Here is a 25,545-nt window from a genome sequence, read left to right on the forward strand (position 1 = left end):
ATGCCTATAAACTTCATAAGGTTGGAAATTTGGTTCAGTAAATCTTCCTTCGATTCCTTTTTGGTGGCCGGGACACCCCTGATCTCGATGGAAGTCTTTCTAATAAAACGCTCAATATTCTCAGATTTTTCTTCAATTTCCGCTATTGAGATCTGAGCAGTGTTGATCTTTTCCTCCAGGTTACGTATTTTGGTTTCAGATTCACTAATTTGATTCATTAAGAAGTCGAGAGACTTTTCAATTTCAACATTTGATGATCTGATGTCATTGTTTTGCTGAGTAATATTACATAAACTTTTTTCAACACTATCCAAACGCGTTATCAGGGGTGCTAACATTGCGGTAAACTGTTCCATTAAATCCAGCTTGAATTGCTCAAATTTGTCAGTAACGACACTATCCTCCATGCACACTCTTTTTGCGTTACTTCTAACTGTAATATTCATGCCGGGGATTAGTGGTTCAGATTCCGCTCTGTTTAAATTAGTGTCTGAGACTGATAGCAATTTCGGCGGAGTGCGCTCCATTTTTTGTGGGTAGAAAAATATTTGTAAACAGTTAGAGTATAAACTCACAGTGGGTAGATGCGCCGCTATATATCCGTTGCTTGTTGTCGGGCCAGCGCAGGTGATAGCGATGCGCGAGCAGGATGGCAATTATTAGAGTTGTCCCTTTTTCGCGGGTCGAGGTGCGGGGAGTTTGCACGGTAGCTCACACGGCGATATCACGAACGATTCTCGTTACCAAACTATGCACTTGGCTACTCAATAGGGCTATAATAGCTTGTAGAAAAATATTGTTTTTATTTTAAATGCAATGCAATGACTCGTGCGATGCGTGTGCACTGGTCAGTGGTTCGGACGGAAGAGGAAGAGGATAAGGGGCGACACAGGCGCCCCCAACCAATCCTTGATCAGAATTTTACTCCTATTTTTGTTTTAAATTTCATCAAAGGTCGCAGCTTACAAGAACTGTATCCAAATGTATGGATAGCATCAGGGCCGCCTTAACCTATGGTGCAGGGTGTTCGAATAACCCTGGCGCCGCGAGCTCAGGGGCGCCGCGGTACGCTCCTGGACCAAGAAATTTCAATTAAATTAATGTATTGTCATACAATGCCGCGCGCGTTAGATACACTACTTTTATGTCCCAAAACTCAAAAATTTTCGCGCTCGCGTCGCTCGCGGTTTCTTTACTTTACACTTACATTTTTTTATTCACATATAGCTACTTTTAATTTAATGTCCCAATGCTCAAAAAAATTCGCGCTCCCTTCGCTCGCGGCTTCTTCACTTGACAGTCGCCTTTTATTATATATGTTAAGGACTTTTAGTGATCCAAATCTCAAAAAAGCTTTTTCGGGCTTGCTTCACTTTATAGTTGTTTTTATTTTTGATTTTTTTTTTGTCTACAAACGACGCTACCTTTTTGCTAGGCAAAAAGGTAGCGTCGTTTTTAAGTCCTTTTATTAATAAGAAAGTAACTTCTAGTTTCTATTTATGGTACTACTTTAAGTCCCAAAATTTTAATTCATAGGCGCCAACACCAACAAAGAGCTATCTACGTTTGGGCTACATTTTAAGTCATTTTTGTTTTGAGTTCTAAAATATAACAAAAAATTTCGCGCTCGCTTCGCTCGCGCAATCACAACCTGTGTTCCCGTGTTTTTGCATTCACCAACCAGCAATAACTTATGTACGATTGGGCTACATTTTAGGTAATTTTTGCTTTGACTTGTTAACTATAAAAAAAAATTCGCGCTCGCTTCGCTCGCGCAATCGGTAACTACATATTATGTCTCTGTTTTTCGTATGGGTTTGAATTGTAGTTGGGGGCGCCGTAGAAATCTCGCCCAGGGCGCTAGTAGAGTTAAAGCCGGCACTGTCTGTCTCGACTTCATAACTTAAACCTGGCGAACAGTTTGAGCCTTCAATGATTTGGACACATTTTTTTAAGTCCTTTACCTACCAAAAAAGTGACTTTCGTTGGTGAAAATAAACATAAGTAGGTAGGTAGGCGGGGCGGCACTTTTCAGTTTTTGCCCCGCCTAAAAAAAATTGAAGATCCGGGGCTGTTCGCGTGGAATAGTGACTACCAGCAGATTTTTGATTTGACCAATAGATGGCGCTATATGTCCGGAATAATTTTATTTTTATTTATTTTTTTTGTAATAAAAACTATCCTATGTCCTTTCTCAAGTTTCAAACTATGTCTGTACCAAATTTCACACAAATCGGTTCAGTAGTTTAGGCGTGAAGAAAAGACAGACAGACAGACAGACAGACAGACAGACAGACAGACAGTTACTTTCGCATTTATAATATTAGTTTGGATTGCCTTATGAGTACAGTGTGCAAAGCGATCCCCACTCTTCCGCCGAGAGCTCAATATCCGTGCCGATAACTATACAGTATACATGATATTAATATAATGATGATAACAATTCTTAATCCGCTCTTTACTGCATGTATTATTAAGGAGTTGAGTATCATCCTCATCCTCCGAGCCTTTTTCCCAACTATGTTGAGGTCGGCTTCCAGTCTAACCGGATGTAGCTGAGTACCAGTGCTTTACAAGAAGCGACTGCCCTGCCTGACCTCCTCAACCCAGTTACCCGGGCAACCCGATACCCCTTGGTTAGACTGGTGTCAGACTTACTGGCTTCTGACTACCCGTAACGACTGCCAAGGATGTTCAATGACAGCCGGGACCTACAGTTTAACGTGCCATCCGAAACACAGTCAGTGGTGTCTAAGATAAACTTAGGTAACAAGTACATACAAACTTAGAAAAGTTGCATTGGTACTTGCCTGACCTGCATGTCGATTCTATAAAATATCACAACTCACTTCGACATCACTCTCACTTCGACTTCGATCTAAAGGTAGAATTCCGTGGACGCGACAATAGTCAACCTTTGAAAATGTATGGCACCGTTGTCGAGGCCCGTGACAGTCGCGCGCGGCCAACGAATTTCGTAAGCTGCTCGCGGCATTGTCAAAAATTTAATTCTGGTTTTACTAAAATTCTATAGATGTTATTAAGCGCTAGACCATGTTGAGAAGCGTACGGCCGCGAGCGGCTCACGAAATTCGTCGTCCGCGCGCGACTGTCGCAGCCCTCGGCAGCGGTGCCATACATTTTCATAGGTTGACTTTTGTCGCGCGCGGCTGCGACAATCGCGACCCACGGAATTCTACCTTAAAGTTTCGTGATTGACATTGTCAAACTACACTAGCGCTTCACTATCGAGCGTGTTGACAAGTTGAACTAAATCAAAGTCGAGATTTTGACAGATTTGTCAAAATCTGTCTATCTATAGGGGAGGTAGGGGAGAGATGGGCAGTTGGGAGACATGATCAAATCAGAATAAAAGGGGGGTCCTTTTATTCTGATTTCTGATCATAGTTTTGTTTTTTTTTAATTGGGTAGTTTACGTTACCGACTGGTAACGGTGTTCATCCATAGACTATCTGTCATTTCTGTGAGTTGTCAAGAACAAACACTCGTAAAAGTACTTAAATATTTTGTTGCGGTTTCGGATCGTTATAAAGAGAAAACTAATGAAAGGTATGTGTATTTTCTATTATTAATTATTGATTGTCAAAATCTCCAGTTACAATTATAGTAAGTCGATGCAATCCACACCTATTATACCTTTAGAAGAGAGTACTACAGCAATAGTTAATGGGCCCCACGTTTTTATTTTAGTCTAATATGACCGGGACCACCTACGTAGGTTGACAGGTAAGTAACTATTTTTTATTTTCTAGTTTTCAGTGCACATAAGATAAAACCGTTTAACTTAAAAGTTTTTTTACCGATTTTTTTTTCATAAACTAAGTCAAAAGTGTCCAATGCTCTCTATGGTAGGGAGGCTTTTCTTCGTCAGTGAAAATTTGTGAGGTTATAAATCTGCGCGAAAAATCCTTTATAGAATCTTGTTTCAGGTACCGTTGCCAACTTGATCTAGAGACTATTATATTTAAAATAGTGTTTAAATAAAGTTCTAAGTGTTTTAAAGTGATTAAGTGCCTACATTTAACGATGGCTAGAATGTTTTTGCTTAAATCTTTATTAGAAGAAGCTCATGCTTTAGATAATTTAGAAAAGCGTCAACAATCTGCTAGAATTCGTAGTTTACCTTTATTAACTCGCGATGATGACTATGTGAGCATATATAGATTGTCAAAGGAGCTAATTGACCAACTGGAGTCTGATCTAATGATCTGTAAAATCTGATTTTTTATGCAATAAATTGTGAAAAAGTGCCCATCCCTCCCCTACCTCCCCTAAAGTATGAAATGACATTACGAATCGAAGTGAAATGCGAGTTGTTGATCGAGTTTTATAGAATCCCAGTACTGGAATCGAACCCGCTCCCTCATACTCGAGAGGTTGGTTCTTTGCCCACTAGGCCACCACGACTGTTAATTAGGCGTATACAAAGAGATTTAAAAATGAACTGATGCAGACTTGGTAACTAGTTACTGTGACACTATCTGTATAGTTATCGGCACGAATCTTGAGCTCTGACCTTCACCTGCGCAGAAGTAATATATTGGGTCCCTTTTGTGGTATGAAGTGAGGCGCGGGGGCGGGCTAAAGCGGTGATTGGCCCGCAGTGCATCGCGTCATAGCCGTCACTCGGGATTGGTTCTTTGCTAATATATCACTTCTGCGCAGATGTAGGTCAGAGCTCAAGATTCGTGCCGATAACTATACCTACTGTACTTACATATGATCGGTCTGTGTATGGACGTAATCTTTAGTTGGTAAAAGCAACGTTGGTAATGCTGTTTTCTTCAAGGATTTTTTCCCGTACATACCATTCTCAAAATGCAAACTGCAAATATATGTATGTTTCAAACTTTCGATAGACCTTTCAAGTAAATCCGGTCTTCTACAAGCTTCCACCCATAATTTACATCTGAAATGTTACAATATAATACAAATTAATGATATCTTACTAATATTATAAAGCTGAAGAGTTTGTTTGTTTGTTTGAACGCGCTAATCTCAGGAACTACTGGTCCGATTTGAAAATTTCTTTCAGTGTTAGATAGCCCATTTATCGAGGAAGGCTATAGGGTACTTTTTATCCCGGTACGGGAAGTAGTTCCCACGGGATGCGGGTGAAACCGCTGGCAGAAGCTAGTATTCTATTAAATAATAAATAATAAATAATACATATACCATATAGTATATTAATCCATACTAATATTATAAATGGGAAAGTATCTCCGTCAGTCCGGCTTTCACGCCAAAAATACTGAACTGATTGTAATGTTTGGTACACAGATAGTCTAGAGCCTGAGAAATGACATGGGCTATATAACATCCCACTATGACTAATAGGAGTAGAGCAGTAACAAAAAATGTTGCGAAAACGGGTGCGAACGCGGACATATTGCTTCCATTATTTTAACAGGCGCTTATTTTATATCTACTGAGCTCTTTATATTTTTTTTCGGAATGGACTACGGCGACGGGGACGGAGTCGCGGCCAACAGTTTGTAAATATACAACATGTAACTTAACTAACGCACATCCTGAAATTACTTAGTTCAGAATCGTTTACTGAATAGATTTATATCATTTTTAATATAGGTAATTTTTTATCCCAAAAATAATTAAAACTACGGAAATTATTGTCATATTTTTAACCCTGTACAGTCAAAACAAATTCAAATAGACCGTAACTCAAAGTAATAAGACTTCGTGTATTGTCGGCTTTTTCCGTAGTTTCGTTATGTGTGATATTTGCGTGCGTAGTAGTATGACGAAAAAGTTCTCCAAGAATTGGTATAACTAATTTAGTAAATAACAATGCATATACATTTTAAATTAAAAATTCAGTGTATGTATTATGATTATAACATAAAATTATAATTAGGGTGTTTGAGGGTGTGCGTTAATTACGTTACATGTTGCATATAAAATAATTTTCGTTACAAGCACCACAATTAAACTAAAAAACTCCCATATCAAATTATAAGAAAATGACGTCCGCCATCTTGGATTTCAAAAAGGCTGACTTTTTCGTAACAAGCACTTTAATTTAACTCAAAACTGAAATCCATTTCTTATTATAAAAATTACGTCCAGCATCTCGAAATTCACCCTTAGTAAATAATAAAAATAAAAAGTTCACCATATTGACACAGATACGAAACATACAAACACTTTCATATTTATAATATTAATAGGATTTCCAAACATGCCCTGTGCGATATCCTAATCTATACTAATATTATAAAGAGGAAAACTTTGTTTGTTTGTTTGGTTGTAATGAATAGGCTCAAAAACTACTGAACCGTTTTTAAAAATTCTTTCACCATTCGAAAGCTACATTATCCACGAGTAACATAGGCTATATTTTATCCCGATTCGGGCAGTAGTTACCACGGGACGCGGGTAAAACCGCGGGAAAACGGCTAGTATAAAATATTTTTTTACCATGTGGAGGTCGGCCATTTTATTAACGTTATCAACTTGGCACGACATTACAAATAAAATTATTTATGCAGTCTATAATACCAAAACAGATTTATTTACCTTTCTTTTGTGCGTGGAAGCTGATGAAACCGCAGATCTTTATTAATTTGAGATGAAGACTTGCAATCACTCACAGCACACGTCGCATGCACCATTTTAAATTAACAAAAACAAAATAATTATAAAGAAGAAACGCGCGTTAGCCCTGAATGATAGATCCCGAACTACTAATATCATTTTGTTCGTAGTTCGGAAGCGGCCTACCCGCGTCTAGCCCCTCACACCCCGCTCGATTGCCCGTCTAGACGTCTGCGTTTGACGACTGTATAGCCCCCAATACACATTGCCTTGGCCTTGCATTGGCCCGGTGTGGCCTGTGATGTTTACACATTCGGCCAATGTTTAGTTCGCCACCAGCCGCTGAGGATAGTACACTTTTGTATTGCGTGTAAAAATAATAGTAGTGTAGTATAATATGAATATAGAGTAGTGTAGTATTCAAATAAATAGCCGCAGTCTTAGTTGCTTCGACGTCCATCGCAAGTGGTTTGCCAGGCAACAATGAGCCATGCGCCAATGTGTAAACACCATTTGATCGTGGCCTACATTTGTGCATTGCAAAGCTTGGCCCAACACAGGCCAATGTGTACTGGGAGCTTTAGATTTTTAGACTGTACGATAAGGATAGGGCTGCCATCCGTCCGGGTTTCCCCGGATTTGTCCTCGTTTGGAGGCCGTCCGGGGGCCGTCCGGGCGGGGTTTCAAGAAGTGTCCGGGGAAAACCCGGACACTTTTCATGTAAAGAAGCACCTCATTGAATTTAAGTATATGTTAATAGTAAATGGATTAGAAATTAGGTATTACTTTGTTTAAAAAAAATCGTACTCGTTGGGGGAAAAAATGCGATTTACGCCAAATGTCCGGGTTTTTTAAATGTTTGTCCGGGTTTGGCGATATTCGAGATGGCAGCCCTAAATAAGGATCATTTTTGTGTAGGTACCTAACGGTCGCCGCGTTTGACGCAGCTCGCGGCGCGGTGGCTGCGCGAGCTTCATACAATACTAGCTTCTGCCAGCGGTTTCACCCGCATCCCGTAGAAACTACTTCCCGTACCGGGATAAAAAGTAGCCTATAGCCTTCCTCGATAAATGAGTTCCTGAACTCTGCAACTGAGTTAAATCGAAGCATCAATTTTATTTTATTTTCTGACAAATAAAGATAAAAAGTCATTTATTCAAAGTAGGCTGAAAATCAGCACTTTTTAAAGGTCAAATTTACAAAAGACAGCCCCCAAAACGCCCGCCCTTCACCACTTCCTATGTGTTTTTGCTGGGAAGAAGAAATTATGGAACAAACTCCCCAGCAACACAATTCTGTCTGTATGGTTTGAAAAACCGTTGAAATCTATACTAATATTATATATTTGTTTGTTTGTTTGAACGCGCTAATCTCCGAAACTACTGGTCCGATTTGAAAATTCTTTCAGTGTTAGATAGCCCATTTATCGAGGAAGGTTATAGGCTACTTTTTATCCGGTTTCACGCAGAGGTTCCTACAGGATGCGGGTGAAACCGCTGGCAGAAGCTAGTACAAAATAAACACTTACCGTACTTTATTCATATGTGCCGCTCTATTTAGGAAGTTTGCAATTTTCTTCTTTCTACGAGGCATCTTATAACACAATTAAGTTCTTATTTAATTAGTCTCAAAACATTTATATTCAGTGTTAACTTGCAAACAACACTTAATACCTAATTACAAATAAACGTTTGCACACTAAAACTAATAATATAAACAAAAATGAATGTCACTTTTCGTTAAAATCTTATAACATAAGAACGGGTTCATCCAAACTAAATGTTTAGGCTTTAAAACTATTTAGTAGATGGTTTTTATGTGAAGTTTGCACAAAATCGTTCGAGCATTCATTTATATGTAGCGAAGTATATAGCCGCTAGGTTATTCACACAGTATTTTAAAATTAATTCACAATATTTACATAAAATAAACGCTAACGAAATTTTCTTTTGTCCTTTTCAATAGCTCAAACATACATCTGTAAAAACGTACTATTTGCACGTTTTTTTTTTTGAACGGGATACGCTAACTTTTGACACAACCTTCCCGTGCAAACGCTAGGGTGATACTAACCTTAAACCTTGATTGAACCTTCGCATTTGTGACTCTTCTGAACGTACGCGGGCGCCGTACCGTACATTATAGAGGTATTATTGATATAACGGCATTTAACGTAACGTAACTATCAATTTTTTAAATTGTCAAACTTAAATTCAACAAAGTAATAAATTGTCTATAATATTGTTAAAAACATATTGAAATCGCTTCAGTTGTTTGTAAGCAGTAAGCATATGAAGAGAATGTACTTAATTTTTTCCGACTAAAGTATGAACGATACACAAAGTACATAGGGATAGAGAGGGACAGAAAGAAAGACATTGTTTTATACTATGTACGCGATACCCATATCGAATATTTGACAAAAACGAGCATCCGCCATCTTGAATTTTAAAATTAATATCAGATTTGCAATCGCCGCCCCCAAAAACCTATTACACGATACCTATAACGAATGTTTGACAAAAATTGAAGAAAAGATTACATCCGCTATAATATATACCTATTTATAGGAATACGTACTTTTTTTTTCGGAAATTAGCGCCAATTTTCTTCTTATAATATTTTTCCTTACGCTTTCCCATTTCACTAAAACAAAATGTAAAAAAAAAATACAAAAATATGCATTGAATAGTCCTACCTACTTATATTTGTGAAAGTTTGTGAGAATGTATGGATGTATGTTTGTTATTCTTTCTCGCAAAAACGGCTGGACCGATTTGGTTGTTTGGTATGTAGATAGGTGAGACCCTGGATTAACACATAGGCTACTTTTTATCAACATACCACGCGGGCGAAGCCGCTGGCGAAAGCTATCTATACATATATAATATAAAACATAGATATGCACTATATAATAACAACTCAAAAAACAAAAAATATGACTTACCTTATTCAACCATTTGCGTTTGGCAAGGTATACCTAAATAAAAGTACACAACAGATTGCGCGTCGCTTCTCGATGAGACGTGACCACTCTCCGAGCTCTCGTGGACTACTGAACTTTCTGTACATACCTACGTACGTTGCGTATGTATGATTCAAAACAGTTCAATTTTAAACAAAATAATGTCTAAAATAACCAAGCTACATTTTCGAAAATTTTAAAACGACAAACTGTAGTATGATTGTTATAGATTGATATACATTAAAGTTTGTGAAAAAATTAACAGTTTACTATCAAAATTATTCAACTAAATACGAACGTGCTATACTCTATCCACGGAAGCAAGAGCTAAAAGGTAAACAAAGAATGACACTTTTTCAAGATGGCGGTATAACCCGACCGATGACAAAATCAGAGATACTGCGAACATTTTACACAAAAATGTGACGTTTTGTCATCGGTCGGGTTATACCGCCATCTTGAAAAAGTGTCATTCTTTGTTTACCTTTTAGCTCTTGCTTCCGTGGATAGAGTATAGACAATAATTATAATTTTTGCCAACGAAGAATTGTTAACACATTCATTGTGGTGCTCAATAGGTACACATTTTTTATGGTAATTATACTAATTATGATAATAGTATTGGTGATATCCCTTTACTGTGACGGCCATTTTGTATTATTTTGCACTACGCAGTCTTAAAAATGTGTACGCTTTCAAATTATTACCAAGGCATCAATCTTCAAAACACAATATCGGATAGATAAAGCTACGTTTTGAATGCTAGCTGCCGACTGCAACTGCCGACCGCACATACCGCGGCTGCATGAAAACAATTGATATCTAAAGGCAACTGCACACGCTGTTACCGCTTCGATTCAAAACGGTATCTTCATGTAAATACATACAAACCAGTAGTGCAGCTGCGGCCGATTTCATGCAGTTACTGTAGATACGTGCGATCGGCAGATATCTTTCAAAACGCACCTTAACGCGTCAATAATATTCCTTATCTCTTCCGCGCTTGCGCGTTAAAACTGTGCGAGCGTGAGAGCGATATAATATTACGCGAGTGTAACAAAGACAGGACACTCCCTCGCCGCTGCTAACCCACAGCGAGGTCATTTGACGTCGTTAAAAAAAAACACGCAAAACGAGTTCCCACTCCTGTCCAGAACTGCTTCAGATGCTATTGATGTTTATACATCAAAACAATATCTATACTAATATTATAAAGAGGAAAACTTTGTTTGTTTGTTTGGTTGTAATTAATAGGCTCAAAAACTACTGGACAGTTTTTAAAAATTCTTTCACCATTCGAAAGCTACATTATCCACGAGTAACGTAGGCTATATTTTATCCCGGTACGGGCAGTAGTTGAAACTGCGGGAAAACGGCTAGTTAAATTATAAACTAGAGTCTAGGTCTTTACAACGTGCGATATCCACGCACACATTGAACGCAAAATAACAAACGAACTATCTCATACAAGATGGCCGTCGTCTCGTGAGTAATTGTACGAAGATGTTTGTGTAGATGCCTTTCCGTTTGGAGTTGGTACCGTTTTGCCTTGCGATATGTATACCTACTAGATACCTACTTACTTTATATTTGTATTTGTATTTGTCACGTACATTCCTCTGAGTCGTGTTTTTGATGCACTGCAACAATAAATGTTCATGAAAACGTTATCCAGTTATTCTAGGTACTGTTATGGTTCTACTATGTTCATCATCAGCCTATCGCAGTCCACTGCTGGACATAGGCCTCTCCAAGTGCACGCCACTGAGATCGATTTTCGGCTGCTCGCATCCAGCTCCTGCCAGCCGTCTTGCGAGAGATCCCTCATTTCGTAATAATATTATACCTAAATGCAAAAGTGTGTTTTTTCCATCTACCTATGTTTGTAAGTATGAATGTATGTTTTGTTTTGGGTATAATTTAGGCGGTCACCAAAAATATTTTTAAGACTCTAAGCTTAGGCACCAAATAAAATAAACAACTCCAAAAAAAATAAATTGACTTTATTAAAAGGGCACTAAAGTATATTATATTATGATCCAAAAAAAATAAAATAACATCAGAAAAATCGCAAATCTCGCACAAATATTATTTTTGGTTCCCAAAATGGATTAATGGTCACCAAATTCTATCCAACTAAAAGATTAATATTACTACCAAAAATCAAAGTTAGTGACGAAAACGAATCGCTGCAAAACCGACTCGACGTAGTCTTGTCTGCCCTACCCCTAGAGTGCAATTCAAAACCGCGTAGGCGCGGAGGGGCGAGGCGGCCTGCGAGCTGAGGCGCAGGTAGTTTTAAGGCTCGCCGCTGCGGCTAAGGCTGGCCGGCGGAGCCGGCCAGCAAGCCGAAGCTGCGGTGGTGAGCGTGAAAACCATCTGCGACGATAAGCTCGCATGGGACCGCCGGAGCCCTGCAGCGCCGGAGCCGTGACAGAAGCCATGCTTGCTGCATGTTGCGTGCTTACATTTTAAACGTACTGAGTTACACACAAATTCATATAACAATAAATAAACGACGTACGTTTGGGAACCCTAGTATATTAATTGGTATTTGGGAAATATTCTAGCGATCGTTAGCTTTTTTAGTCTAACAAAAATGACCAAATTAGGGGTCATGGTATTACATAATTGGTAACATCTAAGTAGTGACAATATATAATATTTGGTATAAAGTGTATTTTAAAGGCGTCCATATATTTTTTTAGTAGTCGATAATACGAAAAAATGGTTTTATCTAATAATATTTTTGGAAACGTTATTTGGTGACCATTTATCCATTTTGGTAACCGTTTAGAATTTTTTTGGTAGTAAAATAGGTACTTTTTTGGGTGGTGTTTAAACACAAGCCTTTTGTTTTCATGTCTGTTTTTGATAAATTTTGATAAAGAGAAAGGTGAGACACTAAAGCCAGTAGCCAATAGACTTTATAGGCGAGCGCGGCCGGGGACAACAGCTAGTAGGTACCACAATGATTACATATAATACGACTTTTTGACGTGACAACGTCTTATAAATCGATGGAGCCGGCTGCACGCACTAAAACACATGACTCATGCGGCGTTACCTCGCTCTGAGGCGTTCCGTTTAAGGCTTGAAGTGCAAGCGAGAGCACGCAACGAGAGACAAAGAGGCACGATCGGCCTCCGCTTTCGGCAGCGTTCGACATCTGACGATCAATTTCTTATGACGTTGTCACGTTCGACTATCGTCAGTAAATCGACTTTACAGACAACCGTTTTTTGTTGCTCCATTATTACTTTTGTTTTTGTTTCACAACGCGAGCACATTTTGTGTGTGACGCGCGTATCACAAGAAAACGGCAGCCGCGCTCGCACTGTTTTGAGTTGTTTTGTATTGGGATTCGGCAATATTTTAATTAAAAGTCGTTAGATTTCTATAATATGCGTTTTATTTTAAGAGCACAACTTTGGCACAACTTGACAAGACACGACAAAATTTTCTAAGACAGAATCGCGCACGTTTGTGGAGACACCATCACACAAAAGCGTTTACAAAGATATCTATCTTATAAATTTATTATTCAATACTCCCACTTAAATTTATAAGGTAGACGTTACAATTTATCAGGCACATATCTCAAAAACAACTTACAACTTATAGGCTACACTCATCACTATAAGTTACTACAACTTAAAACTTTTCTCTAGAAACAAAACTTTTAATTAATTAACAAACACTAACCACATTACACAATTCTCAAAACCTTATCTCTAATTGTATTAAATTTTTGTACTGGCAAAGCTTTAGTTAAGAAATCAGCCAACTGATTTGAACTCTCAACATATTTAATAACAACAACATTCTTTGCCACATTTTCTCTAACAAAATTATATTTAATGTCTATGTGCTTACTTCTTCTATGAAATACAGGGTTGTTAATCAACTTAATTGCACTCTGATTATCAACATTTAAAATAATCGACTCTTGTGGTTCTTTGATGTCACATAGAAATTGTCTAAGCCATAATATTTCTTTAGCAGCTTCACTAGCCGCCATGTACTCAGACTCAGTTGTGGATAATGCTACAGTACTTTGTCTACGACTAGACCAAGTGACAGGACCTCCATTCATTAAAAATAAATAACCTGTATTAGACTTCCTAGTGTCCAAGTCACCTGCAAAATCAGAATCTGAGTACCCAACTAATTCAACATTACCTTTATAAACAATACACATATCTTTAGAATTAATTAGATAGCGCAAGATTCTTTTCACAGCTACAACATGTGAAGGACCTGGGTCATTAACATACCTACTAACAACATTTACAGCATAAGATATGTCAGGTCTAGAAACAGACGACAAGAATAGCAAAGCTCCCACTGCTTCTCTATATGGGAAATTAATAGACTCTTTACTTGTATTCTTAGACAAATGTACATTTACATCAGCAGGAGTACTACTACTCTTAGCATCAAACATATTAAATTTATTTATAATCGTTTTAATATACTGTTTCTGACTTATACTTATACAATCTTTTTCTCTAGTTATTTCCATACCAATAAATGAATTACATTCTAAAATCTTAATATCAAACTTTTGTTTAAGACCATTTAATATATCTTTACTTTTCGATAATAATAATCCGTCATCAACATAAATAACTAATATTACTTTGACATCGTTAAAACATCCTACAAAAACACAATTATCAGACGGACACGGTTGGAAACCATAACTAGTTAGAAAAGAACTAAACTTCTCATTCCAACATCTCGACGATTGTTTAAGACCATATATAGATTTAATCAACTTACAGACTTTGGAAGGCTGAGTTTCCAATCCCTCTGGCACCTCCATGTATATGTCCTCAGAGAGCTCACCGTACAAGAAGGCCGTCTTCACATCAAACTGCTCGATGTGAAGCTCGTCTCTAGCAGCGATGCTCAGCAGCACCCTAATCGAGTCGTACCTGCTTGTGGGGGAAAAAATCTCATTATAGTCCAAGCCCTTGACTTGTGTGAACCCTCGTGCACACAGTCGTGCTTTGTATCGTACTATTTCTCCATCTCTATTCTTCTTTATAGCAAACACCCATTTGCACGATACAGGCTTCTTTTCACTTTTGTCGGTCAGTATCCATGTCTGATTTTCTTCATGTGATTGAAGCTCTTCAGCTACAGCTTTCTTCCACAGATGAGAATTTGGACTTTTCATAGCTTCTTCATAACTGTTTGGAAGTTCATATTCTGTGAAATTTGCTTCTAATCTTTTGTCTCGACGAGGACGTAATGAGATGGTTCTTGGTTCTTCCTGCATCAAATTTATACCTCTTGGAGGAACATAACTTTCATCCATATCTTCTAAACTCTTCATACTTTCATCTGATGATATTTCTTCAGGTTCAACATTTTGAGTTTGGGTTTCATTTAGTGGGGTAGATACTGTAGAATGTTCTTTTTCTTCTTGTTCAACTGTCATTTCCACATATCTTTTTCTTTCTTCCAGCATACTACATTCATCAAACTTAACATCTCGTGATATTGTAATCTTCTTGGTATTTTGATCATACATTCTATAATTGTCGTGGTCATATCCAACTAACAACATCTTCACACTTTTCTTGGCAAGCTTTCTTCGCTTTTCCTTTGGAACATGTACATAACCAATTGATCCAAATATTCTGATATGTTGTAAGTCAGGCTTCACTCCATGCCACAGTTCAAATGGCGTAACATCTCCCGTCTGGCTTGATGTATTTCTATTCAACAAATATACCGCACAGTTAACAGCTTCTGCCCACAAGTTTAAAGGAATATCCTTTGCATATAACATTGTTCTTGCAGATTCCATGATAGAACGCATCTCTCTTTCTGCTCTCCCGTTCTGTTGTGGAGTATACGGAGCAGTACGTTCATGCGTTATCCCTTTACTCTCCAAAAAAGATTTGAATTCTTGGTTTACATATTCAGTACCATTATCTGTATGTAGTATCTGCAAATCACGCTGAAATCTATTCTTCACAATGGCATTGTACTTCAGAAAGCATTGAAATACTTCACTCTTATGCTTCATAAAGTAAACATGGCGATAGCTTGTAGCTCCATCTTTGAACAGCACAAAGTACTTCATACCCGATACAGAAGGTTCTTCTATAGGACCGCACACATCGCTGTACACAATTTCACCAGGTTGTGTTGGACCTCGGGTAGATTTCAAGAAGGGGCGTCTTGCTTGCTTTCCATATTGACATGCTTCAAAAACAAAATTCTGATCACCGCTCAATGTAACTGGAATCACACCATTCTTTGACATATTTTGAAGTTCCTTGACATTTAAGTGTCCTAATCTTTCATGCCAAACTTTTATATCCGTTTGCACAACATTACAATATTCTTGTTTGATTGTTTTTATATCCAATTCATATAAATTGTTCTCTTGCAACTGTGCACACATAACAACAACTGTACTGGATACATTTGATGTACTGGATTGGTAAAGTAAAACACTGCTCGGTCGCTTTCTTCAGTTCTGTTTATTCTTCAAATGTTGCCTGCCGACTGCTTGAGCGGCTTACAATGGCTCTCATTTTATACAATTTTGGGCAAACTATTTCTAGAGCTCTGATTGGACGACCAATCAGAGCGCGTTAAATTAGACCAATAAGAAAATATTTACAAATTTCTAATTCGACACTTGCTTCTTATTGGCCCACGCGTTTTGGCGTGCGGTCTGGGCCCTAGTCTACTTTATAAAGTGAATTTGACCTAGTCATTTTACAATTTTAAATTATCTTACAAATGCTATTAGACTATCAAACAACAAACATTTCGATCTTGAAGTATTCACGACACATATTGTTCCGCACTCGCGTAATCATTTACGATGCACATTGTCCCGCACATCACTCCCGCCGTGCGACTGAGTCGTATCTCGTTCCGGTGCGGGCGCGTCGTCTGTTGACAGGGGCAGGATCACCAGCTTCCTCACCGGCCGACGCAGCACTCCTCCCTTGGTCTGCACGTCCACCGTCCGCACGACGTCATCGGGGCCAGGATACGTCGCGACGACTCGTCCTCGTAGCCACACGTTGCGGGGCAGGTTCGGGTCGACGATCTGCACGAGGTCATTCACCTTGACCTCTTGACCCCGGCCGTGTGGCTCCCGCCGGTGTTGGAGCTCGGGAAGATACTCCTTTACCCAGCGGAGCCAGAAGATGTCGGCGAGTCTCTGCGCGGCTCGCCAGCTGGATCGGGAAGCTGCGTCGCGCTCGGTGAATGTGCCTGGCTGTGGCACGCGCCCCGGGCCTCCTAATAAGAAGTGATTAGGGGTCAGGGCCTCTGGATCTTCTGCGTTGACGGAGACGTGTGTCAACGGGCGGCTGTTTACTGTGTACTCTACTTCGGCGAGTAGAGTGGCGAGTACTTCTTCGGTGGGGTGGCGCTCGTGCAGTGTTGCTGCGAGCGCGTTCTTCACGGAGCGCACCATGCGTTCCCAGGCGCCGCCCATAAACGGTGCTCCAGGCGGGATATAGCGCCAGGAAATGGTTTTCTTGGCTGCTTCCTCCGCTGTGGCTGCGTCGATTGTTTGTCGTAATTCTTTGTCAGCAGCTTTCAGGTTGGTGCCGTTATCCGACCAGATCTCGGTCGGACAACCTCGTCGCGCGATCATCCGCCTGACCGCCATCACTGCTGAGTCGGCACTGAGCGAGCCGGCAACTTCGAGGTGTATGGCTCGCGTCGTGAGACACGTGAAAATGGCCACGTATCTTTTTTGTCTGGCGCGTCCGACGGTCACGGAGAGGGGGCCGAAGTAGTCTACTCCGGTGAATGTAAAGGGTCGCTTATGGTGAGCTAAGCGACACGCTGGCAGGTCACCGGTTCTCGGGTACGGCGGCGTCTGTGTCTTCATGCGGCAGAAGAGGCACTGTTTGATAACTGTGCGTGTTATAGGACGCAACCGCAGCACCCAGTACTGTTGGCGGCACTCGTTAATGGTTGCTTCGACGCCGGCGTGATGAAGCTGTCGGTGAACTGCCTTTATCCATAATTTCACCGTCGGGTGCTCTCCGCTGACAACCAGTGGGCTTTTGACATTTTCCTTGATGTTTTCTGCTGCTCGGATACGGCTGCGTAGTCGGAGCGAGCCGTTGACGCACTCGACGCTGAGTTGGTGCAGGCGGCTTTCCTTGGCGATCGATTTCCCGCTGTTAAGACAATCGATTTCTTCTGTGAAGGTCTCTTCCTGTGTGGAGCGCATCAGAAGTTCTTCAGCTCTTATAAGGAGGTCAGCTGTTACAGGGCGTAGGTCGAGTGTCGATTGTTTCTTTGGTCTAGGCGCCTGTTGTTTTTCCGTCGCAGTTCTAGTTCTCTTCCACGCAGGATCCGCTTCTTTGTTTTTCTTGGTTCGTCGGTAGTTGACCTTTTGTGTAGTTGTCTTGCAGAGGTCGATGAACTGAAGCACGCGTGCGGTTGCGTACCGGAGGCGGTCCCAGTTGGAGAATTTCGTCGGGTCAGGCAGACTCTCGGCTAGTCTGTGTTTTCGTTTGTTGCTTATGTGATGCGTCCTTTCTTCACAGTTTTCTTCGAGCGTTGTAGGCGGTGCGGGTTCTGTAGGCCACGAGTCTTCCGGTAGGTATAGGAAGTCTGGCCCTTTGTACCACCGGTGATTTTTATCAAACGCGGCTGGCACGTCTCTTGTTGCGTCGTCGGCGACATTTTGTTTTGTCGGTATCCAGCGCCAGTCATTGACCTTAGTACTGTCTTCTATTGCTGCGAGTCGGTGGGCCACGTACGGTTTATATGACCGTGACCCCGTTCTGATCCATGTGAGTACTGTTCGGCTGTCGGTCCAGAATACCTTACGGTCGGGTTTTTTCTCGTGTTCTTCGATTACGGCGTCGGCGAGTCGAGTACCCATGACTGCGGCTTGCAACTCCAGTCTGGGTATACTGGTGAGCTTCAGTGGCGCCACTTTCGCCTTGGCCATGATAAGGGATACGCCGATTTCTTCGTCGGAGGTCACTGCCCTCCAGTACAGGACAGCTGTATAGGCGGACTCGCTGGCGTCGCTAAATACATGGAGCTCGAGCGTGGAGGCGTCGCTGTATTTCAGGTAGCGTCGTGGTATGGTTACGTCGTGGAGACTTTTCAGCTGTCCCATCCATGACTCCCACTGCTCGGCCAGATCTTGATCTATGTAGTCGTCCCATGCAGTGCCTCGGCGCCAGACTTCTTGGAGCAGCTGTTTTGCCCGGATAGTGACAGGCGAAGCGAACCCCAGCGGATCGAAGAGCGACATCACGATACGCAAGGCTTCCCGTTTAGTCGGTCGTTTCCCTTCGACGAGTGCTGTAGGTATTCTGGCCATGTTTAGGTTGAAAGTCAGCTCGTCGGACTTCATTCTCCAGATGACACCCAGTACTCTTTCGGTCTGTTCTTTGGTTTTATACAGCTCCAGGTTCCCTGTCTGGGTTTCTTCTCCCAGGGCTTCCAGGAGTGGCGCTGAGTTAGACTTCCATTGCTTCAGCTCGAAGCTAGCCTTCTTGTGTACTTCACGCACACTAGTAGATATGCGTATGGCGTCTTCCAGGCTTCTAAAACTGTCTAGGTAGTCGTCGACGTAATGTTTATTTACAATAGCAGCTGCGGCCTCGGGGTGAGTGACCTCGTGTTGTTTGGCGTTCAAATTCTTCACATAAATCGCTGTTGACGGTGAACTTGACGCCCCGAATATCAGTGATGTCATTCGGTATTCTTCCGGAGGTTTATCGTCGCGACGCTCCCCGCGCCATAAGTACCGCAGCGCGTCTCTATCTTCAGCTCGTAGTTTCACCTGCATAAACATTTCTTTGATGTCTGCTGTGACGCCGATGAGGTGTTGCCTGAAGCGCATGACGACGCCCGGTAGAGACTGAAGTAAATCCGGGCCTTTCAGTAGCATATCGTTGAGTGCTACACCTCTGGTTTTGGCGGCGGCGTCGTGAACTACTCGCAGTTTGTCTGGCTTCATGGGGTTGATGACCGCGAAGTGAGGCAGGTACCATGTTTTATCAGGAGTTTTCTCACGTGGCGCGGGCTCGGCGTAACCCTTCTCTATAAGGGCTTCCATTTGTTCGACGTATTTTTTCTTAAGGGCGGGGTCACGGTCGATCTTCTTCTCTATGTTGTAGAGCCTTTTCAGTGAGTTTTCATAGTTATCGGGTAACGTGATGTTTTCCTTCTTCCAGAGCAGGCTGGTTTGATAACGCGTGTCGTTGACCTTTTCTGTTTTCTGTTCCAGTATCTGAAGCGCTTTTTCCTCTGGATCTGATTTTGGTCTCTTCGGGTTAATGCAGAGGGCGTCGACCTCGAAGTACCTCTTGACCAGGCTTTCTAGGTCATCTTCTGCTTCTGTCACGTGAGAGACGAAGTCGATCTTCCGGCCGAGTGTTGTTGTTTGACTGCCGTGTAGTACCCATCCGAGTGGCGTGAGTGATGCCACCGGGTGGTTTTTGTCGCCTCTTCTTGTTTCTTCAGTGATCAGAAGATGCCAGTTGTCCTGGCCAATAAGTATGCGGGGCTTGGCGTTGGCGTACGCGAGGTGGTCTTTGATGTCAGATAAGTGCGGACATCTTTCCACCAACTCTTGAGGCACCCGCTGGGAGGACACTTGTAGGTTTCTTATTGTTCTCGCCTGTACTGTTTCTTCGCATTTATTTTTCCCCTTGAGGCCGATAGTAACTCTTCGTGACGCAGATTCGGCCGTCTTCATTTCATTTATAGTTTCTAGCTTCAGTGGATCGGATGGCCCTGTTGCACCGACGCTCGCCGCGACGTCATCGTCTACGAGCGTGACCGTCGACCCGTCGTCCATTAACGCGAACGTGTTGACGCTTCCCTTCGGTCCGTTCACCTGAACTGGCAGGATTTTCAGGTAAGACTGTTTCCTGACTGTCCACGCCGAGTTGATACTTTCAGTCTTCGATTCATTTTCTGTATTTTCAGTCTTTTCAGCTTGTTCTGACTTCTTGTCTTGATGAAGCAGTTTGTTGTGCGTGTACTTGCAGCCGTTGACCCCGCATGGCTGCGCACGACAGTGGTGAGTCTTGTTCCTATACCGCAGACATCTGAAGCAGAGGCGTTTGGACTTTGCTGTATCCCATCTTGAATCAGTTTCCATCTTCTTGAAAGTTTCACACTCGGTTATGTTAGTGTGATTTGTTTCGTCGCACACGAAGCATTTCGGCGTGTAGCGTTTTTCTGTGACGTTGGTGACTCGTTGTGTTTTCTTCGTAGGCGCAGTCGTAGATAGTGCTGCCACCTGTTCGGGTAATGCGTAAGGCCCGCATAACTCAGCTTCTCTCTTGAGATATCTCTCCAGTTTGATGAGGCAGGGATCTTCTTTTGGTTGCGTCGACGAGAAGTCGTAATAACGGTACCGTAGCGTCGGTGTTAACTTGTCCACCAGTGTCTTCGCGAGTTCCGGGCTGTGCATGTAGTTGTAACAACCCAGTGTTTTCAGTGTTGCGACGACGTTAGAAATCTTCGTGGCGAATATACAGATGTCTCTCGGCGACTCGGAGAGGCGTGGCAGGCTTCGAAGTGTTTCCATTTCTAACATGGCGATGGATTCTGGTCTGCCAAATCTTGACTCCAATGTCTTCATAACTTCTGAAGGGTGCGTGTTTGTGATGAGCAACCCTTCAACTGCTTCTCTTGCTTTTCCTTTCAGATTTCTTCTTAATCTGTTGATGTTTTCGACGATGCTGAATGTTGACTCAGACTCGTAGTAGGCGGCGCGGAAAGGCAGCCACTCTTGATGTGACCCGCTGAATATAGGTAGTTCGATGAACTTCGGTCGCTGAGCCGCCTTGACAGCCTTGGTGATTGCTTCTGCTAAGAGGGTGAGGTCGGTTTGTCCTCCCGCCGGTACTCGATGAGTTTCTTCTGGCTGCGGGGGGACGTCGCGGACGACTGTCGGTTGCGGCGGAGGGCAGTGTGGCTCGTTGGCGATGGCTAAGACGGGACGGGCCACTTGATTGTCCAACCAGTTGTCGACGCGGGCGTTGACCTCGGAGTAGAGGGAGTCTTGTTCCTCCTCTTCATCTTCCTCTTCTGTATCTTCGGCTTCTAGTGCGGCCAGGCGGGCTGCTGCCAGCTCCACCTGAAGGCGTAGCAACTCTTCCTTGGCTTTGGAGATTTTCTTCGACTTGCTGTACGTTGAACCCCCCTCACCCCCTTTCTTGCTAGGGGGGCGGGGAAGCGGCGGATCAGCTGGCTTCTTGTTTTCGGCGGTGTTCTTGACGATTCGTTTGACTGTTGAGGCGTCACCTTCACGGCGACTTTTCGACGTGGCAGCGGCAGGCGGCTTCATCAGCTGTTTCGATGCGGTGAGCGTAGTCGCGACAGAGGGCGGCTTGGCGGCCGCGGCGGAGGGGGCGGTGGCAGCCGGTGCGGGAGGCACGGCGGCGGCTGCTGTGGCGGCGGCGGCGGTCGAGACGCTGGCGGCGGAGGTCACAGTGGTAGGGTCGGTCGTCCCAGAGGCTGTCGTTTCTTCGGAGTCCTCCGTGGCAGTTGTCCCCGTCTGTGTCGTGGTGGCTTCCGTGCTGGTACCGGTCGCTGAAGTTTCTGTAGTTTCTGCGGGCGACGACGGTGCTGGCTGCGTGTTCGACGGCTTGCGGCCCCTCCCCTCGGAGCGTGTGACTGGCATCTTGCAGCTGACGAGCTTGACTTCGACGAGACGAGTTTCTTCACAATCCGGCTCGAAGGACCACTAATGTACTGGATACATTTGATGTACTGGATTGGTGAAGTAAAACACTGCTCGGTCGCTTTCTTCAGTTCTGTTTATTCTTCAAATGTTGCCTGCCGACTGCTTGAGCGGCTTACAATGGCTCTCATTTTATACAATTTTGGGCAAACTATTTCTAGAGCTCTGATTGGACGACCAATCAGAGCGCGTTAAATTAGACCAATAAGAAAATATTTACAAATTTCTAATTCGACACTTGCTTCTTATTGGCCCACGCGTTTTGGCGTGCGGTCTGGGCCCTAGTCTACTTTATAAAGTGAATTTGACCTAGTCATTTTACAATTTTAAATTATCTTACAAATGCTATTAGACTATCAAACAACAAACATTTCGATCTTGAAGTATTCACGACACATATTGTTCCGCACTCGCGTAATCATTTACGATGCACATTGTCCCGCACAACAACATTGCTCTTCATTATCATAGCATTCTTATTGTTCTTCACTATGACATATCCTCTTCTAGTAGCTGCACCTTCAGAAAACAGATTTCTTCGTAAATCAGGTACATACAACACATGCTCAAGTCTACATCTCTCCCATGTACCATTAACCTTCTTATCTATTAATACAGTTCCTTCGCCACATACCTTTATACTCTGCTTGTTGCCCAATTTAACGGAATTGTTGCATTGAGATTTGTTCAACTCGCAGAAGTATTCTCTCCTGTAGGTCATATGCTTCGATGCTCCACTATCTAAAATCCATGCGTCTTCATCATGTTCAGATGAGCAACCTTCTGCGCTGAATGCCATGTTGTTGGTTTTCTTCTCATTGTACCTTTTCTTAGGCATCCTGCATTCTCTTGCGAAATGACCCCTTTTGTTACAATTGTAGCACACGAATCTGTGAGTTCTTTGTTCTGACGTTGGTTCTGACGTCTTTTGTTTGTCCTCATTTCTAGGTTTAAAATTTCTTCTTGACGTAACTAACGCGTTCTCACTACTATTACTCGTTTCATTGGCTAGGCTGGCTTCTTCATCAACTAAACGCGACGTAAGAGTTTGTATGGTCTGACGATCTTCATCGAGTGACAACCATGCTTGTCTGAGAGAACGATACGTTGACGGCAACGTGCTTAGAATCTTTGTCATAATGGCGGTGTCACTTATTTTCTCACCCGTCTCTCGCAGCTGCTTTGCCAAACTTTCAACCTTTGACACGTGCTGTGCCATCGTGTCACTGGCGCTATACGAGTATTGATAAAACTGCTCATGAATTAACATCTTGTTGTATTCTGACTTCTGTTCATATATAGCTTCTAGTTTTGTCATCACTTGTTTTGCGGTGTCGCAGTTTTCTATTAACGATATCTGGTTTAAATCCATCGAAGAGGTTAAGATAAACATGGCCATACCGTCGTCTTTATCCCACTGCACTTGCGAACCGGCTTCTAAGGGTCTTGCCTTTTCTATATTTAATCCCTTCGCTCTTAATGCGCATTTCACTTGAAATTTCCATTGTTTGAAATTTCTTCCATCAAACTTCTCGATTTTCATTCCGTTTGAAACCTCCATTTTACTGTCACTTTTATATCGGAAATAATCCTTGCTCTTAACGAACTAATAATTAACACGTTCGCGTGAGCAACGTCTTACAACGTGGTATTGATATAAGTATGAAAAGGCGCAACGTCGTACGATGGCCTCTAGATTGTCATATTTATTTTGACCGACCATGTCAGACCTATGTGGTGGCGACAACGTTTATAGACGTTGGACGTGAAATAACGTTGCGCCACATAAAACAGATTATAAGACTACGTATAACGGCGGGACGTCTTAAGACTTGGTTTAATTTTGTATGGGAAAAAGATGCGCCACAGTACCAACATTTAAAAATGAGACTGCTCACGCGAACGTGTTAAAATATATGCCTAGTTATGTGCCTGGGCCCATAACCTATTGGGATTCGGCAATATTTTAATTAAAAGTCGTTAGATTTCTATAATATGCGTTTTATTTTAAGAGCACAACTTTGGCACAACTTGACAAGACACGACAAAATTTTCTAAGACAGAATCGCGCACGTTTGTGGAGACACCATCACACAAAAGCGTTTACAAAGATATCTATCTTATAAATTTATTATTCAATATTTTGAGACAGCGCGTCTGTGAACACGCACACATAGACACCTATGCCTGCGTGACTCGAACGCGCTTTGTATGTAGATTGACTTCTATACCTATGTATTTTGTGCCACTTCTATTGTTATTACGATAGTACCTACCTATACTCCATTAAAAATAACATTAGAAATTTAAGTAAAGCTTTTTTACTGTTTGTTCAACCGATTTTGTCTTCTATTCCGTAGACAAAAGAACGGAATTGAAAGCAAAATAGTGGTTACAATACCCAGTATTTACTGCAGCCGCCATTAATCATACTACTAACGCAATAGAAGTCAAAATCGGTTGAACAAACAGTAAAAAAGGTTTACTTAAATTTCTAATGTTATTTTAAATGGAGTATAGGTATCTTATTCTAAATAGAGGTAAGATAAGAAGCGCACTCTTATTGCTATTTCTTAGAAATGATGGACAGGTTTTGAAAGTAAAGGTAAATAAATCAAAAGACGAATAAGTATTTAGATGTTATTAGTAGGTACCTACGTGAATAAATAAAATTGTAAAAAAACTTACCTGATTTCTCGTCTAACCTTCCGGACTTTGCACCTGGCTACTTTCTTGTGTTTATTTTTTTTATTTCCCATACTTCTTTCTGTACACTAGTAAACGAATAAAAAGATAGCCGCGCGCTTGAAAATGGGACACAGGTCTCACCTCGACAAGGCCTAGCGGGCGACTGAAGTGAGGAACGCGAGCCGCTGTCTGTGTTATATAATATTTTATTATAAAAATAATTAACCTATTTTGCAAAATGTAATCACAAATTAATTTTCTCTACGTTATTAGTTTTTTTAGATATGGTTTTTAGTAGTAAAACATTTGTAAGCTTTGAGCAAAACAAGAAAAACATGAAAAAAATGTCGATTAAGCCTGTTTTTCGTTTTTTTTTTTGATCGAGTGAAGTTTTCGATATCGTGTTTTGAACCACAAATTGTCAAAGTACATAGAGTGAACTAGAACAAGTTTTTTTTTGGATTTAAAAAACCACGTATTCTTTGTTTATTATTAAATCAAAGTGACGTAAAATTGGGAATACTTGGCCTTAAAAAAATAAATCACGCAAAACGATTTCGTATCCTTAGGTCTGGCAGTTTTCGGCTTAGATTTGGAC

General features: G+C 41.6%; 1 protein-coding gene across 2 annotated transcripts in view; it reads right to left on the reverse strand.

Annotated features, from left to right (window-relative positions):
• The window catches only part of LOC124643978, a 44,673-nt gene extending 19,564 nt beyond the window's left edge, over window positions 1-25,109 (reverse strand). Inside the window, exons 1-3 of one of the 2 annotated variants that reach the window (XM_047183123.1) lie at window positions 24,948-25,109; window positions 11,125-11,181; window positions 9,157-9,222 (exon numbers count right to left, since the gene is read on the reverse strand). In XM_047183123.1, coding sequence (XP_047039079.1) covers window positions 9,157-9,222; window positions 11,125-11,181; window positions 24,948-25,018 — 194 coding nt within the window. In that variant the 5' untranslated portion in view covers window positions 25,019-25,109. The remainder of the gene's footprint in view (window positions 1-9,156; window positions 9,223-11,124; window positions 11,182-24,947) is intronic. The other variant, XM_047183125.1, reaches the window with a different exon arrangement.
• Between the last annotated feature and the right edge of the window lie 436 nt (window positions 25,110-25,545).

This window comes from Helicoverpa zea, chromosome 29, assembly GCF_022581195.2.
Source record: "Helicoverpa zea isolate HzStark_Cry1AcR chromosome 29, ilHelZeax1.1, whole genome shotgun sequence".
Classification (NCBI taxonomy): Eukaryota; Metazoa; Arthropoda; class Insecta; order Lepidoptera; family Noctuidae; genus Helicoverpa; species Helicoverpa zea.